Source organism: Rhinoraja longicauda, chromosome 20, assembly GCF_053455715.1.
Source record: "Rhinoraja longicauda isolate Sanriku21f chromosome 20, sRhiLon1.1, whole genome shotgun sequence".
NCBI lineage: Eukaryota > Metazoa > Chordata > Chondrichthyes > Rajiformes > Arhynchobatidae > Rhinoraja > Rhinoraja longicauda.
This window is the reverse complement of record NC_135972.1, coordinates 13,134,331-13,153,647: the sequence shown is the minus strand read 5'-3', so window position 1 is coordinate 13,153,647 and position 19,317 is coordinate 13,134,331. Positions and strand designations below refer to the sequence as shown.

The 19,317-nt window shown below is 44.6% G+C and overlaps 1 protein-coding gene across 1 annotated transcript in view; it reads left to right on the top strand.

Moving 5' to 3' along the window:
- Positions 1-18,991, top strand: part of tmtc1 (transmembrane O-mannosyltransferase targeting cadherins 1) — a 104,443-nt gene extending 85,452 nt beyond the window's left edge. Inside the window, exons 13-18 of the mRNA XM_078416970.1 lie at positions 22-157; positions 3,711-3,855; positions 7,456-7,593; positions 7,896-8,018; positions 9,899-9,976; positions 11,644-18,991. Coding sequence (XP_078273096.1) covers positions 22-157; positions 3,711-3,855; positions 7,456-7,593; positions 7,896-8,018; positions 9,899-9,976; positions 11,644-11,805 — 782 coding nt within the window. The 3' untranslated portion in view covers positions 11,806-18,991. The remainder of the gene's footprint in view (positions 1-21; positions 158-3,710; positions 3,856-7,455; positions 7,594-7,895; positions 8,019-9,898; positions 9,977-11,643) is intronic.
- Positions 18,992-19,317: the final 326 nt, after the last annotated feature.

The window sequence follows — 19,317 nt, the reverse complement described above, 5'->3', positions numbered from 1 at the left end:
GGGTTTTATTGGTCTTTGCAGGAGATGGGAATCCGGCCTCTGGTCATTACCTCCATGCCATCCGGTTAAACCCCAAACATTATGTTGCCATGTTGAATCTCGGCCGGCTGCTGCGGTCAGCCAACAAGAACAAAGAGGCGGAAACCTGGTACAAACGGTAAGTTCACAGTCATTGATTCAAGGAGTGATACAGTGTGGAAACAGGCTCTTCGGCCCAACTTGCCCACACCGGCCAACATGTCCCAGCTACACTAGTCCCACCTGCCTGCGTTTGGTCCATACCCCTCCAAACGTCCTTTCCATGTACCTGCCTTACTGTTTCCTAAAATGTTGGGATAGTCCCAGCCTCGACTACCTCCTCTGGCAGCTTGTTCCATACACCCACCAGCCTTTGTGTGAAAAAGATACCCCTCAGATTCCTATTAAATCTTCTCCCCTTGACCTTGAACCTATCTCCTCTGGTCCTCGATCGTCACGTTGCAATCCCGGGAATGATGGGGAAACGCTGCCGAAAACATGGAGGGAGCGCGCATCTGTCCAAGTTAGTGAATCCCCGTTCAAGTGGTGGCCTGGTTAGTTTGGTCAGTTGGCTTATGCTGAGTCAATATAAAATCTCCTCTTCCTGGCAGAGTGAAAAGCCTGTATTTTTCTTCAGTTGAACAGCAGAGGATATGTGTGGAGGGAAAGCAAATGTTGCAAGAGGGTGTGAACAGTAGCATGGAACTAGGACACAAACGGACCTCCAATTCCCATGGGCCGCAATCTGCCCCACAACATGCTGCCAGAGGGTGTGGTGTAATCAGATATGATTATTACTTTTAAGAGGCATTTGGACAGACACCTAAATAGTCAAAGCATTGAAGGAAATGATCGTAATGCGGCAAATTGGATTAGTGCAGATTGGATAAAAGGTCGGCGTGGACATTATGGGCCAAAGAACCAGATTTTGTGATCATTTCATCAGTTCTACGAGCAGAATTAGGCCATTCGGCCCATCAAATCTACTCCGCCATTCAATCATAGCTGATCCATCTTTCCCTCTCAACCCCATTCTCTTGCCTTCACCCCATAACCCCTGGCACCCCGTATTAATCAAGAATCTGTCAATCTCCGCCTCCACCACTGCCGTCTGTGGCAATGAATTCCATAGATTGAACACCCTCTGACCGAAGGAAATTCCTTCTCATCCCCTTTCTAAAATATCTCCTTTTATTCTGAGGCTATGGCTTCTGGTCCTAGACTCTCCCACTAGTAGAAACATCCTCTCCACATCCACTCTATCCACGCCTGATCTCTATCCTGCGCTGAACAGCACTCTGACGACAATCTGAAGGAGAGCAATCAGGTAACGTTACGTGCCCTGTAGACAACAAAACACCTTCAGCATGTGGACAAACTCTCCGATAAGCTAAGCCTAAAGCTGACAATCTCGGCAAAAATAGACACAAAATGCTGGAGTAACTCAGCGGGACTGGCAGCATCTCTTTAGACTGAAGAAGGGTCTCGACCCAAAACGTCACCCATTCCTTCTCTCCAGAGATGCTGCCTGTCCCGCTGAGTAACTCCAGCATTTTGTGTCCATCTTCGATTTAAACCAGCATCTGCAGTCCTCTCTTACACAATCTCTGCAAAGATATCTCCAAACTCTACAAAGTCCAGTAAGTACAAATGAATCTCCCAGATATTACTGTGAACCATTTAGGAGAAAGGTTATAGTGGTATTTAAAAAAGTAGAAGAAATTATTTCTACCTCTTTATTTCCACCTGGTCAGAATTTATCTTTGCTCTTTAAATGGCTGCAGTCTTTTCAATGATTATTTGGCACAGATATTGGAAAGTGGATATATTGGAAGGAAGTTTAGATAATAAATAGCGGGTCAGCAAAAAAAAAAATCAAAGAGAAACACTTTGTTGTATGTTGTTTGAACGTGTTGCTGGCTTTCAGGGATTAAACTATCAAATTGAAACCATGCTGTTAAAAGAAAAACATAGGCAGGAGAACAAAAAAAAATCACTATGTTCCAGATGCTGCAAATGTAAAACAAAAGGAAAATGGTGAAAGTACTTGGCAGATCAGGCAGCAGCTGGAGAGAAAAGAGTGTTAACAATTCAAAAAATACTTGGTTTAGTTTTGTTTCGAGATACAGTGTGGAAACAAGCCCTGCGGCTCACCGAATCCATACTGACCAATGATCCTCGCACATTAACACTACACCAACCAATGATCTTCGCACATTAACACTACCTTACCTACACACACTAGGGACAATTTTTACACTATACCGACGTCTTTGGAGTGTGGGAGGAAACCGAAGGTCTCGGAGAAAACCCGCATGGTCACAGGGAGAATGTACAAGCAGCGTACAGACAGCACCCATAGTCGGGATCGAACCAGGGTCTTGGATGCTGCAAGGGCTGTAAGGCAGCAACTCTACCACCGCGCCACCGTGCCACCCCCAGCCTCACCATGTGAACCTTGCACAGAAACAAGCAGAAACAAGCACCTTCCACACAGAAAGGTGACAATTAATAACACGTGAAAGGTACTTTTAATATATTCTTACTGACTTGGGGACTATATCAACATTTAAAAGACATTTGGACAGGTACATGGATAGAAAAGGTTTAGAGGGATACGGGCCAAACGCGGGCAGATGGGACTAATGAAGACGGAGGCATCTTGGTTGGCTTGGGCAAGTTGGGCCGAAGGGCCTGTTTCTGTGCTCGATGACTCTGTCTATGACTTGCTGTGACTCAGAATGAGGAGAGTTGGTTGATCTGATCCCAGCTTCAAATAGCACAATTCTATCAGTTAATTGGCTCGTTTCCCCGCTCCTTATTTCCTTGTGGCCCTGCAAGTTATTCTCCGCCACATGGCTAACAACACCCTCTTAGACTGTTTGGCCTCTTGCCGAGACTAATGGGAAATGTAGCCAACCATCCCCGTAGCAAACCTTTAGTATCTGGAAGGAAATCAGAGCAGCCAGAGGAAGTCTGCAAACACTCACCACACAGCACCTGAGGTCGGGATCAAACCAGGTCCCTGGAGCTGTGAGACAGCAGCACTAACAGCTGCGCCACCGTGCCACTCCACACACAAAATGAGACCTCAATGAAGAGGAGATAAGTTTTCATTCTAACTTGCCACGACGTCCAATCTGGTCGACCAAACCTTGTCTATGCTATCGACTTGTGTTTCTGTCTCGGTGTGCGTGACGTACAGAAAGCTGAAGAGTTTGTCCACATCCGAATATCGTGTGGATTGGTCAGTTAAAAGGCGACACAATCGCTCAAGAGCTGCTCTGATTTTGGTCTGATTTTGATTATGCCTCTCAGCACCAAAGGCCCAGGTTTGATCCTGACTTCGGGTGCAATCTGTGTGGAGTTTGTACCTTCTCCCTGTGACCACGTGGGTTTCCACCCACATCCCAAAGACGTCCGGGTTTGTACATTAATTGGCCTCTGCAAATTGTCCCCAGTGTAGAAGGGGTGGATGAGAAGTGGGATAACATAAAACAACGTGAATGGGTGATCGATGATCGGCGTGGACTCAGTGGGCCGATGGACCAGTCTCCGTGCTGTAGCAGAATGCGTTTCGTGTAGGATGAGTGTAAATGGATGCTCGTTGTTTGGCATAGACTGAGTGGGCCGAAGGTCCAGTTTCTGTGCTACATGGCTGGATGTTGAAGGCGTGCTGTTGGTTTTTGCAGGGCTCTCAACGTTACTCGGACCGTGGATGTTCTGTCTCCACTGGGAGCTCTCTACTACAACACAGGGAGATATGAGGAAGCCCTTCAGATCTACAAAGAGGCGATCACAATGCAGCCCAAAAACAGCGAGCTGCAACTGGCAGTGGTACGTACAAGGCCGGAGGAAGCATAAATGTGAAATATCCTCTAATTTATCACTCTGGTGTATCACTAATGTGTTAACTTTATTAATTTAAGGCATGATCTCTGCACAACGGAATGGGCGTGAAGCAATATTTTATGCAGTTATCTGTTGTTGGCAATTCTCCAGAGTTCTTTCTACTCATTAACAATGTATCTTCCAGACACTCTTGTGAGCAACCTAGCAGAGAACCTGTATGGGAGTACTAAAACGAAAGCTGCCTTAAAAAAAACTCTGAACATTGATGATTTGAACAAAATGGTGATTTAAATTATTTACTCAGTGGTCATGGTGAAGTGGGAGATGAAATATCCAGCCTAAGTCTCCCCAAAGGGTGGCACGGTGGCACAGCGGTAGAGTTGTTGCCTTACAGTGCTTGCAGCGCCGGAGACCCGGGTTCGATCCCGACTACAGGTGCTGTCCGTACGGAGATTCTAAGTTCTCCCCGTGACTGCGTGGGTTTTCTCCGAGATCTTTGGTTTCCTCCCACACTCCAAAGACGTGCAGGTTAATTGGCTTGGTATAAGTGTAAATTGTCCCTAGTGTGTGTAGGATAGTGTTGGTGTGCAGGGATCGCTGGTCATTGTGGACTTGGTGGGCCTGTTTCCACGCTGCATCTCTAATCTAAACTAAACCATTTCTTGGCTATTTTCCGGGAGCGTAGCAAGGCATGTCCATGGTGTATCAAGGATGGCCCTTAAATGGATTGAGGGAAACGGGGGCTGCATTTGGTCCCGGGAAGGTACAGCAGATCCACAGAGCCTGGCCCACATCCTCTTCTGTAGACTTGATTGTCATCCCTGTTTTTAAACTGATGATTTCAAAGGGAGTTAATGAATAATGTCTTCCCAAGTAAATCTTCCATCATCTTTTTTTAAACTAGGTGTGCAGCTGCTCTTTTACACAGGCTGTTAAATCCCATCTCAGCCATTGAACGGGATCACCGCTAATCTTTTAGGTCAGTCTTAATCGGTCTGAAGAAGGGTCCTGAGATGCTGCCTGACCCGCTGAGTTCCTCCAACACTGTGTCTTCATTTAGCTCAGTGCCATTTTCCAGCTCTGATTCCATGCCCCTTGATTCCCCCTGAAATCTATCAATCTCTGAATTCTAGCTCAATTTTCAAAAGTCGCTGGGTAAAAACCAAGATTTTGATTGTCTTGATCTTGTTGATAAATGTTAATATATGTCACTGGATATTTTTAAAGTGGTGATTGACAGACTCTTGATTGGTAAGGGTGTCAACGGTTGTGGGGAGAAGGCAGGAGAATGGGATTGAGAGGGAAAGATAGATCAGCCATGATTGAATGGCGGAGTTGACTCGATGGGCCGAATGGCCTACTTCTGATCCTATGAACTTATGAGCATATAAATTATAATTGTCATTGCAAGGCATAATGGTTGAACAAATCTGGTATAATTCCCTTATCTTAGAACATATGTGATTCCTTACTGACAGAAATATTCACTCCTCACAAATACACTGACCAATCACATGATTGCCCATTTCCCATTAGAAGTGAGTTCATTTCATAAGTGATAGGAGCAGCAAATCTACTCTGCCATTCGAACATGGCTGATCTATCTTTCCCTCTCAACCCCATTCTCCTGCCTTCTCCCCATTACCCCTGACACCTGTACTAATCAAGAATCTATCTATCTCTGCCGCAAAACAATATCCATTGACTTGGCCTCCACAGCCTTCAGTCTGGCTTTGAAGTGGGTGGGGGGTAAATTCAAAATTCATTTGTGGAAACATTATTCGGGTGAACGAGCGAGTGGTCAGTCAATTAAATGAGATTCCTAGGGAGACAGTAAAAACAAGTGCCAACTCATCCAATATGCTAGATATATGAAACTTCCAGAAAATAATATTTTGGAATATCACACATGAGCAGTTTGAGATTTGTTAAATTTAACACACGAGAGGAAGAGAAAAATAAAGAAGGCGGCGTGGTGGCACAGCGGTAGAGTTGCTGCCTTACAGCGCCAGTGACTCAGGTTCGATCCTGACTACGGATGCTGTCTGTACGGAGTTTGTACGTTCTCCTTTGACTGTGCGGATTTTTTCCCAGGTGCTCCGGTTTCCTCCCACACTCCAGAAATGTACAGGTGTGTAGGTTAATTAGCGTAGGTGAAGATTGTAAACTGTCCCGAGTGTAGGACAGTGCTAGTGTATGGGGACCGCTAGTCGGCGTGGACTCAATCTGAAGAAGGGTCTCGACCCGAAACGTCACCCATTCCCTCTCTCCTAGATGCTGCCTGACCTGCTGAGTTACTCCAGCATTTTGTGATTCCTTCGATTTGTACCAGCATCTGCAGTTATTTTCCTACCCATCTTAAGACGGGGTATATTACATTCTTCTAACATCACTGGGTCTAAATGCAGAAACTCGCTCCCCAAGAGCATTGAGCACCTTTACTATAAACCGGTCAGCCATTCAAGTAGGCACGTCGCCATCACCTTCCCAAAAGGAAGATGAGAATGGATCGCACATAGCAGCCTTGCCAGTGATACCTTGACCCCCACAAGTGACTGAATTTTAAAACCCCAATAACATGGAGAAGGGGAAGAATTTCTTCACTAAGAGTGGCTAATCTTTGAAATTTCTCTGCCCAGAGCTGCAGAGGCAGAATCGTTGAAAATGTTTAAGGCTTGGATAGAAAGATCTCTGGTTAACATGGGGAACAGCCGTGATGGTGTCGGGTTAGTGTAACAGGCAGGTTGACAGTCAGCATGAGGGGGCCTTGGTAGTGTGGAGGTCCTGTTTCCGTGCTGTAGGCGTCTCTGACTCTAAAACCCAATTGACAATAAATTGAAATTCTCACAATGATGCTGCAAATCACACGTTGGACATTTTTTCTGACCAGGTCGTTGTTGTCCCAAAAGGTGGACTCTATTCAAGATGAGAGCAGCTGTGATTTTATTGACTGGAAGACCAGGCTTGCGGGGCTGCATCGCCATCACTTGCAATTATACTTAATTTTTCCTGCATTAAATGTTCCCCTTCAGTGCCACGTTTTACTCATCCACTTCATATAATTCAAGTTTTTAGTCCAATTTGTTTTGTCCCTGATTGGAGGTGCCCTGGAACACCAAAGGACCAGGTTTGGCACTGACTACGGATGCTGTTTGCACAGCATCTCCCTGTGACCCCGTGGGGCTTTCTGGGTGCGCTGATTTCCTCCCACATTCCAAAGACGTGCAGGTTTGTAGATTAATCAGTTTCTATAATCTGCTTCTCGTGGGTAGGACATAGAATTAGTGTAATCAATGGTTGGAGTGGACTTGGTGGGCCAAAGGGCTTTTTTTTCCAGGCTGCATCTCTAAACTAAGATTGTAAAGGCTTGGATTAGACCGTTTTTGTTAGTCGTCTGGGCTGGAGCATGAAGATGTTTCCAGATTTGGCATTGACCGTTCCTGGGTGGGCCACACACACCCCGGCCTGCGGCTGGAGCTTTCTTTTGGTTTGGCCTTGCGGTCGGTTCTCTCTTCATGTCTGGACTGTAGCCAGCTCTGTTCAGGTCTGGACTGTCACAGGTTTGACTCTCTGCTTGTTTGTTAGGCTCAGGTCCTGTCCGTGGCCGGCAGGCCCAGGGATGCCGAGAGGCTCATCAACCAGGTGGCAAGTGAAAGGAGCAACTGCCTGGAGTGTCAGCGGCTCTTGTCGGTCATCCACAGTAAAAGTGGGAACTTGAAAGAGGTGAGGATCGTCATTAAACCGTGCATGCACTCGTTTACCAGCGTATTAATGGAGATGAACAGCATCTAAGCCTCTTTCAGGGGCTTTATGAGGTATATATATATATATATATATATATATTTATATGTATGTACACACATAAATACACACAGATAAATACACACACACACACACACACACACACACACACACACACACACACACACACACATATATATGCCTGTGTCTTTAGAATTTGGATTCTTTATTGCACAGTTGATTTTAATTTTTTCAATCAATAATCTCTCCTCCTTTCACATCAGGCACTTGAAGCTGTGAAAAAAGCCGTCCAAATGAAGCCCAAAGACCCAAAAGTACTTGCAGAGCTATATTTTTCTGAAGGGAATCTTCTGAGGGAGCTGAACAGGCTGGATGTGGCCTTTGAGGTGCATAGTTTACCGAACCATAAACGTTGGACTTGTCAGTGCCACCCTTAAAATGACTTTAAAAAAATAGAATAAGTAATAATACAGCATGGGGCATAAAATTAGATGGAATACATACTGCAGTTATTGCTAATAGAGACTTGTATTTCTAGAGTGCCTTCCACAACCTTAAAAATCTCAAAGGTCGCTAAATTCGTGATTTTTTTTTGCGTGCAGTTCGAGAATAGAATCGTAGAATTTTTGTGACAAGGAAAATGTTAATTTGATATACAAGTATAATGCACTAGTAATATAAGAAAATAACTGCAGATGCTGGTACAAATCGAAGGTAGTTATTCACAAAGTGCTGGAGTAACTCAGCAGGTCGGGCAGCATCTCGGGAGACAAGGAATGGGTGACGTTTCGGGTTGAGACCCTTCTTCAGACAAACTCTGCAGCCAAACACGTGTATACTGGCATACACTCGTATAGCTGCGGTGTGCAGCAGTATAGCTGGGATGCATTGCAGCTAGACAAGCTCGCTGCAGCTGCAGCTCTCTGCAGCTTGACAAAATCAACTGTGCATTCCAGTCAGTCTTATTAACCTCTCCAGAGCTTTGCAAATTCTTTCCTTACAAGTGACTATCTAATTGCTTATTGAGCAATTTGATTGATTCTGTTTGTTCCATCCTCCGAGGCAGTGCATTTCACATTATCACCACTTTTATTTTCTTAAATACTTTCTTCATTTTTTGCCCATCACTTTAACTCTGATCACTGGCCCTTGATTCATCCGGGTACAGCTTCCTGATCCAATCCAGTTATGATCTTGTCCACCTCTACAAACTCTCTCTCCACCTCTTCTCCCATGAGAACAATCCTGGCCTCTCCAGTCCCCCTCATCCTCGGAAGCGTTTGGCAAATCTCCCCTGTACCTTATCACAGACAGGGTACGCGCACAATCTGACATGCACAGCTGTGAGGGAGGTGCAGACGCCATTTGACGTCTCATTCAAGAAATGATACCTCAGGCTGTGCAGCATTTTTTTATTGCTGCATTAAAGCACCAGCCCAGATGTCGTTTTAACATTTTTAGAATAGGATGAACTCCTCATTCCCTGAATCAGAGATGAAAAGCTATCATTGACCTATAACTGTAAGAAAATAACTGCAGATGCTGGTACAAATCGAAGGTATTTATTTCACAAAATGCTGGAGTAACTCAGCAGGTCAGGCAGCATCTCAGGAGAGAAGGAATGGGTGACGTTTCGGGTCGAGACTCTCGACTCGAAACGTCACCCATTCCTTCTCTCCTGAGATGCTGCCTGACCTGCTGAGTTACTCCAGCATTTTGTGAAATAAAATTGACCTATAACGAATGCTTCATTGAAGAATAATTGCCCGGAGATGCAAGAGAAAACTTCTCCAAATTTTCCGTCAAGCTGAAGATGATCGGTTATGTCCTCCTTTGGGTTAAGACCTCTTCATCGTCCTGGTTAGTGTTCCTACATGAACAGGAGTGAGTGGAGACATTGAGGGAGGAGAGGTTTGGAAGCATTTGTGATGCCCCTTGCAGCTATGCGACCCTTTCTATGTTTGGGCGTAATGTTTGGGCAGGGGGATAAGGTGAAAATATGAGCTGATATGGAGAGGGAGTAGATATTATCAACAGGGTAATGATCAAGTAGTTCCAGTCTCTCAGCACAGCCACCAGGAGGTGACGTCTTAAAGATGGTAGAATGGGAATCTGTGAAATATCAGTGTTCATTCCACCAGGAATAGACAACTGGTTTGACCGAGCTCTGGTGTCTGTGCGCAGGGAGGAGTTCAGAACATGTCCTCCTGTTGAACCTTTGGCTGCGTCGCTGAAGTCTGTATTTTTTTCTGTTTTGAATGCCCAGAGCTACAAGCAGGCGGTAGAGCTGAGCCCAGACCTGTCTCAGGCTTGGATGAACATGGGTGGCATCCGACACATAAGGGTGAGTGGAAAATCACCCCGTCCCTCGATACTGCCTCTTTTATCTCTGAAGGTGGATAAGTAGAGAGAGAATGTTTTCACTTGTGGGGAAGAGCATCAATCTATTAAGAGACCATCAATATGTTAGTCACCACGAAATCCACTCAGGAATTTAAAAGAGTCTTCTTTATACAAGGAACAACCTCCCACAGGGAGTGACTGAGGTGAATAATCTCCATGCTCTTTATGGGGAGGCTGGACAACAAGTGAGGTCGAATGGGAAACGGTAATGCTGATAGATTAATGGAAAGATGGGAGGAGGCTGGAATGGGCCATACACACCAGCATTGACTGGTTGGGCCGAATGGCCTGTTTCTCTGCTGTACATCCTGTGCAAAAGCTGGAGATCGGGGTTGAAGCAGATCACTTACTCTGCAGGCACAAGGAACTGCAGATGCTGGTTTACAACAACAAAAAAGACACAAAGTGCTGGAGTAACTCGGTGGGTCAGGCAGCATCTCGTTCAAACAGGGATAAGCGGCGTTTCCCGTCGGGTTCCTTCTTCGGGCTAAATGTAGTAGAAGAAGGTTCCCATTCCTTTTAACATTTTTAGAATAGGATGAACTCCTCATTCCCTGATTCAGAGATGAAAAGCTATCATTGACCTATAACTAACGCTTCATTGAAGAATAATCGCCCGGAGATGCAATGAAGGGTGGCACGGTGGCGCAGCGGTAGAGTTGCTGCCTTACAGCGAATGCAGCGCCGGAGACTCAGGTTCGATCCTGGCTACGGGCGCCGTCTGTACGGAGTTTGTACGTTCTCCCCGTGACCTGCGTGGGTTTTCTCCGAATTCTTCGGTTTCCTCCCACACTCCAAAGACGTACAGTTATGTAGGTTAATTGACTGGGTAAATGTAAAAATTGTCCCTAGTGTGTGTAGGATAGTGTTAATGTGCGGGGATCGCTGGGCGGCGCGGACTCGGTGGGCCGAAGGGCCTGTTTCCGCGCTGTATCTCTAAATCTAAAAAAATCTAAATCTAAAATTCCAAAACATTGCCTATCCATGCTCTCCTGCGTTGGTGCCTGATCTGCTCAGTCACTCCAGCACTGTGTCTTTGTTCACTCACCGTTTAATGTGTTTACTTGCATCAGGCTTCTTTGCTGCTGATGATAGCGAACAGAGAAACATGAGAAACCTCTGCACTTTGAGCCTGCTCCACCATTCATTACGATCATGGCTGACCCTTTAACTTTTAGTTTGGTTTAGTTTAGAGATGCAGTGCGGAAACAGGCCCTTCGGCCCACTGAGTCTGCACCGTCCAGTGATCCCTGCATACTAACACTATCCTCTACACAAACTAGGGACAATTTAACATTTATACCAAGCCAATTAACCTACAAATCTGCACGTCATTGGAGTGAGGGAGGAAACCGAAGATCTCAGAGAAAACCCACACAGGTTACGGGGAGAACATACAAACTCCGTACAGACAAGCTCCTGTAGTGTGGATTGGACCCGGGTCTCTGGCGCTGTAAGGCAGAAGCTGTACCGCTGTGCCACAGTGCCGTCCTTATCTCACTGCTCTCTCCCTATATCCTTTGATGCCAATGTACTGGTGTACACACTGTGGTTGATCTCTAATATGTGGCCGTATTTAATGGCCTTATCTGTGTCCTAATCTGGTAGGGGGACTACGTTGCTGCACGGGGCTACTACGAGAAAGCCCTGGAGCTTGTTCCAAACAGCAAGATTCTGCGAGAAAACCTCGGCAAACTGGACCGCCTAGAGAAGAAGCTGCAAGAGGACAGGAGGGTGGAACAGAGCCCTGGAGACCAAGGCACAAGTTGACAGAGGACACTGGCTCTCCACTTTCACATGGCACGACAAGAGGCGACAGTACTTTGGTGCTCCTTGGGATGCCCAAGATGACTGAAACGACAAAGGAATTGGTCGACATGAAGAAAACAGGGAGGTATCGATTGTGTTACAGCCGGCATCTGCCGTGACTGATACACAACCAAAAGCCTGCACTGCATTTGGGAATTACAAGCATCTGCACTTTGAGATTCACCTTCGCAACCTCTTTTGTTTGGTGAAGCTCCACATGACAAAGCAACTCTTAAATTTAATGCAGAATCATTCAATTTAGCCTTCCTTTCAATGGCTCTTGTGCTTAATGAGTGGCAGGTTCTGACTCAGTCTAATACAATACCTGGAAGGAAAATTTATCAAATGAAATCAGGTTGGAATCTAGCAAACAATTGAAGAAATCCACTATAGATTTATTTTTCTCCTGTTTTTTCAAACCAAGCTAGCAAGATGGCTGAGGCTTTCGACCGCCTATGTGGCGTACTCTTACCAGGCGTTGTGAATAGCATGCAGTGAAAACAGTCAAGGCACAGTGTCCATCACAATGCATTGGATATTGATTGCAGTGTACAGTGTGTCTGTGTTAATTCTCAGATCGTTTTCTTGTTTGAGAAAGTCAACATGAAATGTTCGCAGTGAGATCCAAGATCAGACGTCAGCGAGGTGGATCACAAAGGCAGAAATGGGCACGTTTTGTTTCAAGAGTGAAAATAGTGAGACTTGGGAGTCTGCTTGGTGTGGTGTTGGTTTCCATAGTGTTTATCTGATGCTGTGGAGCTTTGAGGCTGTGGGCCATTAACTTACTGTCAGCACTTAGATAGATGGCAGTATATATATATATGGGAGTGTCTGAGTCCTGCTAAATGCAGGAATAGATCAATTTGAAGGTTACTAGGAGCACCGTCCTGATAGGCACTGAGACAACTCTTGTATCGTGGAAGCTAAAATGCTGAAACTCATCGGCCTCCCTGGATGAATGTGCAACAGCAAACCAAAAAGCCTTCTTGATCTTACCTGCCTTTGAGAAAGGGGACCACAATATCAGATTGTTCATTCTTGCAGTGGGAGAGCTCTTATGGATGTTAGCGATGTTACCACCTCTGTGTTGTCTTGCTAGTTTGAGCTTTCTCTCGCTGAACATGCAGAGAGAGTTATTCATTATTCATTTCAATATTTAAAAAACTTGCCTTGGTTCTTCTCGATGGGATTAACTACCCTCCAGGTGCTGCTGATGATTCTGTCTGTTCATGCTTGTTGGCATGAGATTCATCTTGCATGGGTTGGTGTTTACCATCTTCATTGCTCTCCAGTATCTCACACTGTGAGTGTGTAGCTAGGTTAGTGTAAGTAGACGGGGTCGACAGCAGAGAGAATTTCTTAGACCTTGTATGGGCAAATGGCTAGTTTTCCCTAAAGTGCGTGATGTCCATAGAATTGTACCATGCCTAACGGCCAGCAGGTTAACAAGGGAAACGAAACTGGCAGAACCTGTTTTATTAAAGGGGGGAAAAAGTTTACTGGGCCTAGATTTCTTGCGGAAAATTAGAGGCATCTCGCATGGAGTTAAATAGGTTTGTTTCCAATTTATAAAAAATAAGTATTGGGAAAATGGAAAATTTGGTTCTGATACCATTCTTACTCTTTGAGTGATCCTTTTCCGTATGGTTTGAAACTGGAATTTTATGCTTAGTTTGGAGACGGCACAGTGATATTGTGTAGGTGAACAATGTTTGTGGCTCTCCAGTCTTCACGCCTCTCCCCTCCCTTCACCCATCCACCCATGGTGCTCCAGTCGCTGGTAATTGGCGTCTCAGGCCCCCATCTGATCTACAAATCCATGCACGTTTACCGGAAGTCAAATCAGCCATTCGTACAAGAGCACATAATGTAATTGAAACGTCGTGACGTTACTGAAATGGCAACTATAGAAAAAAATAACCAATTGGCAGGTGAACAAATGATTATCGTTGGGTCATGTTGAAGTTAGATTTCTTACTTAATCTGAAAGTGGTGACCCATGATCCCTGTCATTTAGACATTATATTATACTGCAAATCTGTTCTCAAGTATTTCTATTTTTACATAAGATGTATAATTTATTTATAAAAAATATTAAAGCCATAATATATTTCATTATTGCTTTGTATAGACATTTGATTGTGTGCATTGTACATATTAAATGCAATGACGGCATTGATTTTAAATGCAAACATTTTATAAAACTGAAATGATAAACATAGAACCATAGAAACAGGTGCAGGAGTAGGCCATTTGACCCTTCGAGCCAGCACCGCCATTCAAAATGATCATGGCTGAACATCCAGAATCAGTACCCTGTTCCTGCTTTCTCCCCAAATCCCTTGATTCCGTTGGCCCTAAGAGCTATATCTAACTCTCAGCACAAGTACCTTAGGGAGGCTTTGTGCAGTGTGAAAGTTGTTGGGGACTGGTTTGGGATTATTTGTTCTCATTGAGGTGAGATCCCTCCTCCCACGACTGCTATATAAATGAAGCTTTTCATCCAATCTGTCTGGGAATCTGTGCCAGCTCACAGTAATGAAAAATTACTGACTAATTCATTTTGCTTCCAATTTTGACTTTGTCCGGTCATTAGGTGGGAATATGCTGCTGCGTGACATATTGAAGTTGTATTAATGTCAAAACCATTAACTGGAAGACATAACAAAAATACATTTATGAAAATATTGCGATGCTAATTGTGCAGAGATGGTTGTTAAATTTACATAATGCGGCAGACTGCATAATTATAAACTATTGATGCTAATGCTCATGTATACATTTATAAGTAATGGAGAACTATGGTACTCTCTTGGGACTTGACAGCTGGTGATTATAGAGGGTGCAGACATGACAAGGATGAGGCCAGACATGCAAGGGACTTAGTGCAGCGCACGCGTGCAGCAGTTAGTGTTGCTGCCTCTTGGTTGTAGGACCCCAGGTTCAATCCTAACCTTGGGTGCTACCTCTTTTGGAGACTGTGTAGGTTGGAGCGCAGGGGGATGAGGGGTGATCTTTTAGAGGGGTATAAAATCACGAGAGGAATAGATCGGGTAGACGCCAATCATAAGTTCCCCTTGCCCATAGGGGAATCGAGAACCGGAGGACATAGGTTAGGTGTAAGGTGGGGGGGTTGTAAAGGATAATAGGATTCTCAAAGGGTATCTTTTTCACACAAAGAATGGTGGGTGTCTTTGGAACATCCCGAAGATGTACTTGAAGGTGAAGATGACTAAAGTATCCCCAGTGCAAGTTAAAGGCTCTAGTCAAAGGTGGTGGGAATGTAAGAGAGGAGATATTGCAGAGCTGCAGGGAAAATGAGGAGAGGATGAATGGGACCGATGGGCCAAATGGCCTCTTGTGCACATAAGTGCACATAATCAGATGAAGGTGATCATCTCAAAAAAATGTAGTTTAGAGTTAATGTAATAAAGGTCTTTAAAACACTGAACCAAAGGTCTTCATTTTCAGGTGGAAACGAAAAATCTAATCGGGAACTCTGAAGTAACTTCATTGCCATTTCTGGGTAAATTTGTTCAGTCGTGATCTTGGGGTGGTCTGCATGGAGTTTGCATGTTGTTGTGATCGTACGGGTTTCTACAGGTGCTCTGGTTTCCTCCCATATCCCAAAGGCATGCAGGTTTTTAGGTTAATTGGCCTCTAATTGGCTACAAGATTATATGGGTGCCTGGGGTTATGGGGAGAAGACAGGAGAATGGGGTTAGGAGGGAGAGATAGATCAACCATAATGGAATGGCAGAGTAGACTTGATGGGCCGAATGGCCTAATTCTTCTCCTGTCATTTATGACCTAGTGTTTCGGGTGTGATTGTCAAATTGGAATAGCATAAAGCTAGTGTGAACGAGTGATTGATAGTCAGCGTGGACTCGGTGGGTTGAAGAGCTTGTTTCAATGATATATCTCTCAATCAACGAGAAAGTGGTACTCACTCCCACTGGGTGTGGTTGAAACAAATGGTGCCGATGCATTTAAGCAGTGACTGGACAAGCAATGAAGGAAAAAAGCAATAGAGGGCTGTACCAATAGGCTTGGCTGTGAGAGAGAGCCCGACAGCACAGATACAGGCACAGAATAGACCCTCTAATGCTTTTTTACTTCATTGCTTGTCCAGTCACTGCTTAAATGCATCGCCACCAACTGGTCCAATGCGATCAAGATGCCCCATCTAAGCTAGTTCCACGTTTGGCCCATATCCCTCTGAATCTTTCCTATCTACGTATCTGTCCAAGTGTCTTCCAAATGCAATTATAGTACCTGCCTCAACTACCCCCCCTGGCAGCACGTTCCTATACTGTGCCTTCCAGCCTTTGAGTGAAAAAGCTGCTCCTCTAGTTCCCATTAAATCTTGCCTCTCTCACCATTAATGTAAGTCCTCCAGTTTTTAATTTCCCTACTCTGAGTAAAAGACTCTGTGCATTCACCCTACATATATTGCCCTCGGGATTTTATACACCTCCATAAGATGACTCCTCAGCCTCCTGCCCATGGCCGACAACTCCGCCCCTCGAGTCCTGGCAACATCCTCGTAAATTTTCTCTGCACTCTTTCCAGCTTAGTGCCATCCTTCCTTTGGCAGGTTGAGGAAAGATTTGAGAAGGTTTGAGTGCACACATATGCTGACGTAGACTGGTTGGGCCCAGTGACATATCTCTGTGCCGAGATTCATGCGTAATACAATGGATTCTGCAGGATCTCGTTACCTTCTATTCCAAAAGAGATGATATGTTCATTCCAAGTAAATTGCATTGTTTACGATACGATACGACAGAACTTTATTTGTCCCAGGAGAGAAATTGATCTGCCAACAGTCATAAAAACACAAAATACACGAAACATGAAATTAAAGTGATGAGTGGAAAGGATTGGGGATGTGCAAAGATTTGGGAGGGGTGGAGGGAGGAGGGGAGTCATTCTCAGTCTACCCCTCAACAGAAGGGGGAAGAGTTGTACAGTTTGATAGCCGCAGGGAAGAAGGTTCCCCTGTGACGTTCTGTCGTGTATCTTGGTGGAAGGTGCTCCTCAGGTCGACCAGTGTGTCATGGAGGGGGTGAGCTGTATTGTCCAGGATGCTCTGCAGTTTGAATTACATGTCAGAATTCATAACTAAGCACAATAAGAAAGATATCTTGTAATTATGAGACCATAACTTAAAAACCATGAACAGTTTTGATCTCCTTAGCACTTATCCTACTTGACAGAAGACTGATGCCTGGTGTGATGGGACCAAAGAGAGACTGAAAAGAATGAGTGTTTATTCTTTTAGGAGTAAAGAAGAGCCTTTCATTTAGAAGAGGTGGTTGTGGAAATGTATAAAAACCTAACCCTAATCCAGCAGCCCGGTGGCGCAGCGGTAGAGTTGCTGCCCTACAATGCCAGAGACCCTAGTTCAATCCTGACTACGGGTGCTGTCCGTATGGGGTTTGTACATTCTCCCCGTTATAATCCAACTTTAAGCACAGGCAATGAATATTAATCTCTACTTTTCCCTGTAGCAGGAGTCAACGCGGATTACTTGAACCAAGGAATATAACTGGGCGCAACCCTAAATTATAATTAAGAGCCTTGACAGGAAAATAAAATGAACAATGTTAACCCCATCTTGAGTCTTGCACTAAATATGGCTCTAAATTCAGAATGAATGCCTGTTAGGATGAAGTCTAATTCAGTGAGAAAATGTGGAGCCGAATGAAGGCAGGTGGATCGTGGGCCAGATCAAAATGGCAGTCCCTAGTGAGACTGAATCTCCTGTAGCGAGAACTGCGAGCACAAGAAGGATGATTATTGCACTGCCTAACCCTAATGTTGATCCCGAGGGGCTTTTATCCCCAGACTGATGCATGTAGTCTAAGGGCTCATAGATTTGGCACAGTTAGGATTGGGTTTGCCTCTGAAGGCCATGAGTTCCTTACCCAATGGAACTGCAGATGTTGAGTTGATGAGGATTTTCAAGGCTGAGATAGATCAACTTTTGAAAAAAGCAGGTTTGGGTTTGTTATTGTCATGTATACCAAGGTACTGTGAAACGTTTTGGTTTGCATGCTGTCCAATCAGATCAGATAATACTGTGCATAAATACAATGGAGCCAAACTCAAGTGCAATAGGTAGATGGAAAGGGAAGACTCAGAGTGCAGAATATTGTTCTCAGCATGACAGCACAACAGTTCCAGAGACAAAGCCCAATGTCTGTCATAAGGTCAAGGAGAATTGGACTGAACTCTAGTTTACATAAAGATCATTGAGAAGCCTGATAACAGAGGGGAAGAAGCTGTTCCTGGGTCTGGCATCGCACGATTTCAACCTTCTGTATCTTCTGCCCGACGGAAGTGGGGAGAAGAAAGAATGACTGGGCGGGAGAGGTCTTCGATTATGTTGGCTGCTAACATCACAGAGAATATGGGGATCGGATGGGAAAGTGAGAAGATAATGTCATTGAATGGGAAGGCCAGTAGGCTACTCTTCCTCCTCCAGCTTATCTTACTCTCTTCAATTGCTGAACTCCATCCACGTTTTGGTATTTGGTCCCTCTCTCTCTTTTCAATAACTGAATACAATTCTACCGTTGTTTTTTTTTGGTCAATTTTTATTGATACTTCCTGATTGGATTGAATATGGAGATTGAGCAGAACATTTCACGACAGCCCTGGGTTTGGTTGATCTTCCTCAAACCATGTTTGTTCCATTTCTTTAATTTACAAAATGTTTGCATTTAATCCTGTGTGTGTAAAATGAAACTCTTCATTAATCTGTTCCCTCTCCTTGAGCGTTGATGCGAATGGGAGATAAATCCACTCCAAAGGTTTTCAACCGATGGACTAAACAGTCTTGCCAGCTGATATCAATCTGTAGAACCACTTTTCATTTTCTTTTGTATGTGGGTGTGTTGAGATGCACTTGGGCCGTGTGTGTTTAAATATATGCAATGTTCGCTTGAATGAGGCACAGGGGAAGAGTGGATTTTTTTTTAAGGAGGAGCCCAGCCTTGTCACTGATTTAACTCACCGCCATGAAACAGTATGAATCCAGTTGCATGTGTAATTATTGAAGTTTCCTTTCTGAAATAACACATGTGTAACACTGTTTGTTCGGGTGGTTTAAAAAAAAAAGTGAAATCAAAGTAAAATTGTCAATGCATGAAAGATACCAACGTAACTCTTACAAGATTATTGTGTCCTATTGTAGCTTGCACTAAAATAGCCACTTTCATGACACCAGAATGTCTCTGAGGGCAAAGTGTCATGTAAGGAAACGTGGCAGCCAGTTGGTGCACATCTGGGTCTGACTGTAGATGAATTGATACCAATTGCTGTCGAGTAAACCCTCGTTATTGCGACCTCTATAATGGATTTCGGTTATAGCGGCCCTACTGACCTTCGCTGCCAGACTGAGCTGTCGACACCACTCCCGGCACGCATCGCCACCCCGGCCGCTTCCAGCTGGGACCTACTGGTGCC